Raw genomic sequence first — 10501 nt, 5'->3', positions numbered from 1 at the left:
TTAATTTTTGTTTATATCACTAAATTTTCTTTTATTTACTTCTGGCAGGTTTTTATAGTTTATGACTAGAAGAAACTCGTCAGGACCTCTACTTTTTGATAAAGAGATCGAAAGCACAGCTCACAGAAACCGAAGAGAGATAAGGCAAAGTCTACAATACATAGAGGAAGGGCAAGAGGAAGATATCCATACCACAACCAAGGAGATGGCTGAAAATCAGAATAATCAGCTTCCTCATGTGGTTGTTGCAGATCCAATAAATCAGAATCCTACTCCTCGTACTATGTATGATTATGCTAAACCTACTTTAACAGGAGCCGAATCGAGTATAGTTAGACCTGCTATTGCTGCAAATAATTTTGAACTGAAACCTAACACAATTCAAATGATACAACAGTTTGTTTAGTTTGATAGTTTGCAGGATAGGGATCCAAAGGCTCAATAGGCGAGTTTTCTGGAGTTTTGCAACACTTTTAAGATCAATGGCATTTCTGATGATGTCATTCGCCTTCAGTTGTTTCCCTTTTCGTTAAGGAACAAAGCTAAACAGTGGTTGAACTTATTACCACAAGGGTCAATCACTACTTGGGAACAAATGACCGAAAAATTTTTAACTTAAATATTTTTTGCCGGCTAAAACGGCTAAATTGAGGAATGATATCTCTTCTTTTATGCAGATGGATCTAGAAACTCTTTATGATGCATGGGAGAGATACAAGGACTTATTAAGAAGGTGCCCTCACCATGGGTTACCTTTATGGTTACAGGTTCAGACTTTTTATAACGGTGTGAACCCCTCAACAAGACAACTCATTGACGCAGCCACCAGTAGAACTTTAAACAACAAAACACCTGAAGGGGCTTATAAATTTATTGAAGAGATGTCACTGAATAACTATTAGTGGCAAGTCATGAGAACAAAGCCAACAAAAGCAGCCGATGTTTTCAACCTCAACCGGTTACTATGCTATCTAACCAGGTAGAAATGTTAAATAAAAAGATTGACGATTTAGATGGTTCTACACAGGTACATCCAGTGATGAGGTGCGATTCAAATGGAGGAAGAGTGCACACAGAATATCAATTCTTCAACCCTAGCACTGAGGAGGAACAAGTTCAATATGTGGGTAATAATAATTATAGATCTCAAAATAACCCATATAGTAACACTTATAATGCAGGTTGGAGGAACCATCCCAACTTCTCATGGGGTGGCCAGGGAAATCAAAGGCCACAACATCCCCTAGGTTTTCAGCAACCACCTTACCAGCAAGAAAAGAAGCCGAACCCTGAGGAGATGCTAACAAAATTCATCTCGGTGTCAGAAACTCATTTTCAAAATACTGAGACGGCACTTAAGAATCAACAAGCATCGATTCAAGGGCTCGAAACCCAAATAGGCCAACTCGCCAAACTGATTTCTGAACGACCACAAGGTAGCTTGCCGAGTAATACTGAATCGAACCCAAGGGAACAACTCATTGCGATTACCGTTTGAGATAAGGGAGGGTTAGTTGAACCTGAACCAGAACCGAGGCAAGGAATTGTGGTAAGCAAAGGTAAAGGTGAGCTGGACCACAATGAGCAAATACCGGTAAGTAGAGAGTACAAACCTCGTGTGTCATACCTCAGTGCGACAAGGAAAGACCATACGGACGAACAATTTGGTAAATTCCTTAAACTATTAAAGAAATTACACATTAACTTACCGTTTATTAAAGCTCTTTCGTAGATGCCAAACATAGTTAAATTTTTAAAGGAGCTTTTAGCAAATAAACGGAAGTTGGATGAGGCATCACATGTAGAATTAAACGCAGTTTGCTTAGCCGTTCTACAGAATAAGCTACCCAACAAGTTGAAATATCCAGGGAGTTTTACGATTCCTTGTTTAATTGGTAGTTTGAATGTAAATAATGCATTGGCTGATTTAGGGGCGATTATTAATGTTATTCCTTATAAAATGTTTAAACAGCTAGGTCTTGGGAAACCCAAACAAACTAGGATGAGCATTCAATTGGCTAATAAACCATTAGATTTCCTAGGGGTATCATTGAAGATGTTCTTGATAAAATCAATAAATTTATATACCTAGTAGACTTTGTTGTTCTAGATATAGAAGAGGATAGTAACATACCTTTGATTTTAGGACGACCCTTTTTAGAAACTGCTAGAACCATTATTGATGTTGGTACAAGTGAACTCACACTTCGTGTTGGTGATGAAACAATCACTCTGCAAGCTCGTAATTTGAATAACACATCGAATATTAAGGGTGGTTGTATAAATCATGCTACTAATACTAATCATGTGGTGCAACCTTCTTTGCAGGAAACACGTTCGAGGAGCATACATGAGCCATGTTCAAATAACAACAAAGGACCCATCTATGAAGAACGAAGACTTCAGGTAAATGAACTAGATGAATGGCGAACACCTGCCAAGGAGAAACCAAAACCACACGAAAAATCGAAGTGACACCACAATGAACATAGGGATGAAACAAAGCAAATTAAAGTTGGGGACAAAGTATTATTAGATGCAAATAACCCCTGAATTGCTACTTTAGAGCACAATACGGACAAAGTGACTCCTTTTATGATAATGAATATCTTTCCACATGGTACAGTCGAGGTAACACATACTGTATTCAAAACTTTTAAGGTAAATAATACTCGACTCAGACCTTATTTTGATAAAATTGATAGCAGAGGTGAGGAGTTTCAACTCCTCAATCCACCATAATCACGCGAAATTGAGGTAAGTCGAGCTTAGACTATAAATAAGCGCTTCTCGGAAAGTAACCCGAGCACTAACAGTGTTGATTCCTTTAAAATTTTAGTTTTTAATATCTAAATCATTAACTGAATCTTTGAACACAGATGGTCCAAATCCACCCGGCCAAGCACACGAGCGTGCTTTAAGCCGTGCTCATACCATGGACGGAGACCCGGCCGTGCGATACGGCTGTGTGAAAACAGAGTAAATTTTTCCTAAAACACGGGATTTAATACGTTGCCACGGCCATGCAACATGGCCGTGGGCAATTTTTCCAAATCAACATGGGCGTGCGACACGCCCGTGCCCACAAACCATGGTTGAAACTGTTAAAAGAACACAGGCGTGCACATATTTACACGAGCGTTGGAGAAGCGAACCACATCGCACACAGTCGTGTGATATGACCATGTGACCACATGGCTTAGACACACGGGCGTGTCCTCAGGCCCTGTGACGATTTCTCGTTTCATGATAAACACGGGCTGAACGCAAGCCACACGGGCATGTGACACGGCCATGCTTCTTTTTAAACTCATATTATTTTTATTTTTACTTTTATTTCTATTTATTTTTGAAAACTCATGTTTATATTTTTAAACTCTGCTTATGTTTATGATTATTATCGAATTATTCCCTTAATTCTCTTTCACAGTGGTGTCTTCTCATTTATCCCTTAGAATCATGGCTTTCCTTCAGCTTTATCTTCAATTCTCGCTCTCACTAATCCAGGGATTTCATCCGTAATTTCAAGGTAGTTTCATTTCTCTCCCTCTCTTTTGATATTATCTTTATATCACTATTATATATCTTTGTACATTGAGGACAATGTACATCTTAAATGTGGGAGGGTTATTTATACCATTACCAGAAAACCCCTGAATCTTTATCTTGTCTCAAATAATTTTCTCATTCATTATTAGAATAAATTTTGATTGACCCATGATTTTTATCGATATGTTTTGAATTAAATCATAAGTAAATGTGCATTGATTGTTTAAACTTTAAGGAAGTAAAGAATCAAGCATGATAAGTTGATTTTTGAGAATAAAAAAATTTTAGGTTGTTTCCCCAAAGTTTAGGTACTATTTTGAGTTGAAATTCATAGGTTTAACATAAAAAAGCCATAATTTTTGTGAGATCTTGAGCCTTTAGAGCATATATTATTTCTTTCATGCTCACTTTTATTGTTGCTATGAGTGCGTCAATATTGATTTGTTATTCTAGAACTTGCTTCGATTATGCATGTTAAGACCAAACCATTGATTTGATATGTCGAGATGATAAAGGCACTTAGGTTTAACCCACTCACTCCATAAAAGTCTACCCTCATAATTAACCCTCAGTGAACCCCCTTGAGCCTAACAAGCCATTCATTGATTCACCCTCAATATTAACTCATAACCCATTATTGTTGAAATCCCCTCATTTGATCCTTATTTTTGTTGAGATTTAATTCGAATAAATTGCTTAGCTTGTTTTATTTTTGATAGTTAGCAAGGTTCTATGTTATTTTGATTTGTTCTTAAAAAAAAATACATACATACATATTAGGAGTAATTCTTTGTTTTTGAGCTTAGGTATTTAATTTCATATTCCATGAAGAAAAGCTCAATTCTAGGATCTTCTAATTAGGAATGTAATTTGTTAGTTTTAGTATTTTTCTAGTTAGGTAATTTTTTGATTCAGTCTCGATTTTGACCTTTTCTTTCAGCTTGCGACCACACCCCCTAACCAAAGCCACGTTACAACCCTCTAAAGACCTTTTGATTGATGTATCATCTCAATATATAGTGGTGGAGATTTAACTTTCACGCAAGCCTATGGTAATAACTTTTCATATTGACTGTTGAGTGCTAAATTTCTTGTCCTTAAACACCTCAAGTCATTTGAGTGAATCTTTAGTGAGGATGTGAAACTCTATGATATTTTGAATCAAACGTGATTACTTAGATGAGAGGAGACACCTATGTTTTCGTGATAAAATACTCAACTTGGAATGTTTGAAACTTTGATGTTCTTCAAGTTAAATTTTCAATGTATGATTACTTATCGATTATTTTGAGATACTATTGATAAGAATTATAAGTTGATAAGAATTTATTTTGATTGTGAGTTGAGGATTTTACTTGAGGACAAGCAAACGCTTAAGTGTGGGGGTATTTGATAAGTCGTAATTTATACATATTTTTATCCCATGCTTAGCATATTTTTGGATGAATTATCATCATATTTCTGGAATTCGATGCTCCTAATCCTTTAATTTCATGTTTTATACTTAGGTGAGCATAGGAGAGTAAAAAGAGCGAGAAACGGGCCAAAAATGGAGAAAATAGGTCAACATGGGAAATCAACACGGCCTGGACTTCCTCACATGGGTAGTTCACACGCCCGTGTCTATTTAACAGATTGCAACACGGCCTAAGCCACCTCACACGGGCGTGTCACACGAACGTGTCCCTGTCGAGCCTAAATCTAGTCTTATTCGGAAAAGGCCACTCTTGAGGGTTTGGAAGCATTCTAAAGCCTATGTAAACACCCTAGGAGGTACCTAGAAAGGACACATGGAGTAGGAGGCAAGGAATTACTCAAAGAAAGCCGATTGATCCATCTCAGAAGCCGGATTCTCCTTCAAGACTGAAGATCTCCATTCAATTTCCTTCAGGTGTTCTTGGGATTCTTTATGTTTTGTTATCATTATTCTTCTGAGATGTTTTCTTTTACACATATGAACTAAATCCCCTAAATACCTAAGGGTGATGAAACCTAAGACGGATCTTGTTATTATTTTCTAAATTATATAATAAATACTTGATTTGTTCTTAATTAAGTGTTCTTAATTCTTACTTTAATATTCTAGGATATTGATTCAAGTATTATGTGCTTATTCAGAGGAGCAAAAGTCCCTGTCTAAGAGTAGATCTAGCATAATTAAGCAGAATTGATTTCACCCTTAGACATAGGGTTACATAAATCTGCCGGATTAGGGTCAAACCTAATAAGGGAATCCATAGATCGAGTTAATACAACACTAGGGGTTTTAGTTAGAAAGAGATTTCAATTAATCAACCTAAGGTTAGACGTTGTTAGTCTCGAGAGAGATAATAATATAAATTAGGGATTTCTACGGATCGAGTCAAGTGAATAAATCATCTAATTCAGAGTCAAATAACAAGCGAAGTCTAGGTGGATTCTTCCTTAGGTATTGTCTAAATCAATCAGTTTTTCCAAAAGTATTTCCCCAATTTCCTTCTTGTGCATTCTTAGTTAGTTAATAAGTTTAGATAAAAAGAAAGTTAATACTAGTACTTTTAGTTCCTGTGGGTTTGACATTCTGGTCTTGCTATAAACTATACTACTGTTCGATAGGTGCACTTGCCTTCATCGTGATAATAGTTAGTTTCAAGTACGATCAATCATAAATGTAAAACTTATCACGAGACATCACGTCGACAACTTTTAGAGTATTTTTAAGCTCTACGAGCGATTGAGAGTGACAAATGTCGCATTTATTTATAAATTTACTTTTTTTGTTATACTCTATAAGGGGCATTTACCCCCTAATCCTCTTATATAATCTAAAAAATCTCCCTAAACTAGGATAATTCTCCTACTTAATATACATATAATATTTTAAAAAGAGAATCGAAGTAGGAATAATTAATAATTGATGTGAAATTCATATGACGGATAGAATTTTGTCATCTTTAATATAAAATTAAATTAAATATGAATGGTGATAGAGGGTGACACCTATCCAATTAAATGGGGTTTCAAGTTGGTGGCTAGAAATAAAAGAGTAAAAGCATGCAACCATTGCACGCTTGCTACATATCATATGACCATTTACAACATAATCACCTCTTTTATTAGTTGGCCAAGTCTCAATTTTTCAAACCTATCATCTCCATTCATTGGCTCCCATACCACCATGTGATATGTCAATAAATATTGGACCATCAAGTTTCACTATCATGCAAAAAAGAGGAACAAAGTTCATTTCCTTTCTGGGACTTGATTTTATCTTTCATTTCCTTTCTAGGACTCGATTCTATCTTCAATCAGTGATTTATTGGCACTAATTCAATATTTTAGCATCTTGTTATCAATGAAGGAATTCAGTATTGGAGAATAAAAGTAAAATATTAAAAGTTTGGGGGTTGATGATAAAAAAATTGTTTAAAAGGGACTTAAATTAAATACTTTATAACTGAAAAGGACTAAGGTCGATATTTTATCACTTAGCTAAGGAGCCATTGCCAATGCAATGCCTGTCCCACTAGCTATGCCTTAGCTTGAGCAACATCTACCAATATTATTTTAAAAAAAATTTAATTATTCAACCGATTAAATTAAAAAATTTCGATTTAACCAATTAAACAATCGATTCAATAATAATTTGTAATACAGATATTAATTCCATCTAAACTTATCTGAGAGTTAAATTACTAATGATAATTATTTTTGTTATAATAGTCTTGGATTTATAAATCGGTTTTAATAGGATTTTAGGAAAAAATTGAAAAACTCTCGAAAAACATTCTTACTTAGATTTATGTATACCTCTAACTTTTCTTTTTAATAAAGCTTAATAGAATAGCATGCATCCCATATATCAAGGGGTACTGTAATTATATTAATAGAAGTAGGGACACTGTTGTCCTTAAGTTTGTCATTTTCGTACAGAAAATTATTAAAACATCAATTTTTATTTCTAAAGTTTAGATTTCGTTAGGTAAAATTACAATTTTGGTGTTTGGATTATGTTAAAATTTAGGATTTAATTCTTTACTTTTATAGTACCACTAATTAGTCCAAAACAATAAATATTATAAACTAGTCTCATTAAAATGTGAAATGGATTTTCTTAAGAACATCCTTTGGAATGAACATTTAAAAAAAAATTACACCAGCATTCAACACAAATAATCGATACTATTAAATATGAACTAAATTAATCAAACTAAAATATAAAAATTAAATCCTAATTTTGATTTTATTAGAGGGCTAAAATAATAATTTGATCATATAATTATCATTTGATTTATATTTATTATACTAACCGTGTATAAGTTTATATATTGTGAACTGTGAGATGCCACCTATTAAAAAATCTAATAAATATATTATTCATTAATTTATCGATAGTGTTTTTTAATAGGGATAAATGTAATTTTTAGGCTCTAAACTTAGTTTTTTTTTTAAAAATTTGGTCTCCAAATTTATCTACATTAATCCCCAATGTTTTTTAAATTGAATTGGCTAGGCCACCGATTCGTCAATTTGACCAATTCAACCAGTCTCATTAAAAAATATTAAGAATTTAAAAAATTAAAACAAATTGGTCAACCCTTTTTTTAACGGTTTCAACTAGTCCATACCAATTCTTGATCTAATCGATTCAAAGCCACCCTTCGGACTACACCTTGGTCGGTTCTTGGTCCAATCCGATTCAAACAACATTATTAATCCATGAACTTTAACTAGTTTTCTTAGTTTTAGTTCATGTGATGGCACGACACTCTAACTTGAAAAAGTAATTATTTTTATAAATAAAATTTATAAAATATTATAATTTTTGAAGTAATTGTGGTGCAATATTAGAGCTTCACGTCATTACATAAATTAAAATTAAGAAAAATTATCAAATTTTAAGATTAATATAAATGAAGAAAAAGTTCAACGACAAAGTTGAGAAATTGTCATTGAAAACTAAACGTTGCTTTATCTTTTCCTTTAAATAGTACTGACAATGTATAAACTTATACATTATCAATGGCTGAAATACAAAGTACAAAATATGCATATTGCCAGGTTAGGGACTGAATGATGCATGAATGCCATGATGAGGCACCAAAAATGTTGGTCATAGGTCAGTGGATTCCAATGGTGAAACCATACCCCACTGGTTTCAGTGATTCAATCAACACAACTTTTAAAAGCAATCCCAACACATTTCCCCTTCTTTCCCAGTTCCTACACCACTTTATCTCATCACACCCTAAAATTTTCCATCTCACTTTCCCTCACCTTCTCTCTTCCCAATCACCTCTCTTATCATTTCTCTCCTTCAAAGCAATGAAAGCCATGCAACAAGGAAGAAGGTTTCTAAAAAAACTCAAATTCAACCCTACAAATACAAAGATCAAAGGCTTAGTCTTTCACCTTAATGTCCCGGAATCACCGTACGTTAAAGATCGAAAACACAAAGAACCCGAAACCGACATCCTCGACCCGGAAGAACATCCATCTTTATCGGATTTCGAAGAGAAATGTCCACCAGGAGGTGAAAATTCAGTCATTTTCTACACAACAAGCTTAAGAGGTATACGTAAAACATTTGAAGATTGTAGCAACGTAAGGTTTCTTTTAAATAGTTTCAAAATAACAATCCAAGAACGAGATGTTTCAATGGATATGGGGTACAGGGAAGAGCTATGGGAAATCTTGGGTGGTCGAGTTATACCTCCGAAAGTGTTCGTTAAAGGCCGGTACATCGGTGGAGCCAACGAAATTATCGGACTACACGAACGAGGCGAGCTAAAGATGCTATTGGAAGAGGTACCATCGAACGGTGGCATCGTCAATAATGTGTGCAATTCTTGTGCCAATTTGAGGTTCTTGATTTGCACTAGTTGCAATGGCAGCCGCAAGGTTTATGAAGAAAAAGATGATGATCATCATCATCATAAGAAAGATAATGAGTTTTGCATTAAGAAATGCAATGATTGTAATGAAAATGGATTGGTCAAATGCCCATTTTGCTGCTGAAAGAAATCTAAGTCCCATTTAGAAGGGTCCTGATTTAGTGTTTTGTGGATGAACAAAGTGATGAACTCTGTTTTTTATTATCTAATTTCTTTTCTACTAATATTAACAATAGTCTAAATTATGCTTTTTCTTTGTTACTTGAAGAATTTCTTTTTCCAATTTATGTTATTCGAATTGTTACTTGAAGAATTTCTTTTCCAATTTATATTATTCGAAATTAGACATAAGTGTTAGATATATATTTAAATCTAAATTTGGGACTGTATTTCTTAAAATTTTTCATGTATTTAAATGATCCTTTAAAATTATATCCCAATATTTATACATCCATCATGAATATTTTCATATTTAAATTCATGTCCTATGACTTTGAAACTTGTATAATTGTGATTGGAAATACTTAAAACATAACTTTGTTGAACATTGTGTGTGTTTTTGGATTTTGGGTTTTTATTTCTCTTTTATTTTATGAAATTATTTTTTTGGGTGTTATGATATATTTATATAAATTAATCATTATAAATACTAAACTAAATTGTTTAATAAAATAATTAATTCAATTCAAAATTTTGGGGTTTTCAATAATTCTTTTTGATGGAAATCTCTTTTTTGTTTATGTGTTATAGTCAAGTTAATATGTTTGATTCTTATTCTCACTTTAAGTAGATTTTAAGTTTGTTTATGACTTTTTACTCTCTTTTTTTTACTTTTACCTTTTTTTGCATCTTTTAATTTCTGTTAATGCTTATCAACAACTAAAGCAAAAAATTAATTAAAGCTTCTCCTCAAATTTAGGATGTAAAGCTTTAAAAAAGTTGATATCAATCAACAGGGTTAACACCCAACTTTTTTTTCACTTTCTAGAAGAGTCAAACAATAAAAAAGAACACTACCAATCAATTCCATTCACTTTTTCACTCTCAAAAACAAAAACCAAAATAAAATAACATAAACC

At 33.5% G+C, this 10501-nt stretch overlaps 1 protein-coding gene and 1 non-coding gene across 2 annotated transcripts; one reads left to right on the top strand and one right to left on the bottom strand.

Moving 5' to 3' along the window:
• Positions 1-644: 644 nt before the first annotated feature.
• LOC128284466 (small nucleolar RNA R71) lies at positions 645-751 on the bottom strand. The gene has a single exon (XR_008274891.1). It is a non-coding gene; the product is annotated as a small nucleolar RNA R71 (small nucleolar RNA).
• Positions 752-8522: 7771 nt separating this feature from the next.
• LOC108472920 (uncharacterized protein At3g28850-like) lies at positions 8523-9735 on the top strand. The gene has a single exon (XM_017774486.2). It carries the CDS (start codon positions 8602-8604, stop codon positions 9544-9546), a length of 945 nt encoding a protein of 314 aa, XP_017629975.1. The 5' UTR covers positions 8523-8601; the 3' UTR covers positions 9547-9735.
• Positions 9736-10501: the final 766 nt, after the last annotated feature.

The sequence above is a fragment of the Gossypium arboreum genome, chromosome 11, assembly GCF_025698485.1.
Source record: "Gossypium arboreum isolate Shixiya-1 chromosome 11, ASM2569848v2, whole genome shotgun sequence".
In the NCBI taxonomy this organism is placed as follows: Eukaryota; Viridiplantae; Streptophyta; class Magnoliopsida; order Malvales; family Malvaceae; genus Gossypium; species Gossypium arboreum.
Note: the sequence above shows the minus strand (reverse complement) of the source record. Positions and strands in the feature narration are given on the sequence as shown.

Excerpts from the sequence above, each read along its gene's own strand:
- LOC108472920 (XM_017774486.2), top strand. The coding sequence starts at position 8,602 with ATGATGCATGAATGCCATGATGAGGCACCAAAAATGTTGGTCATAGGT.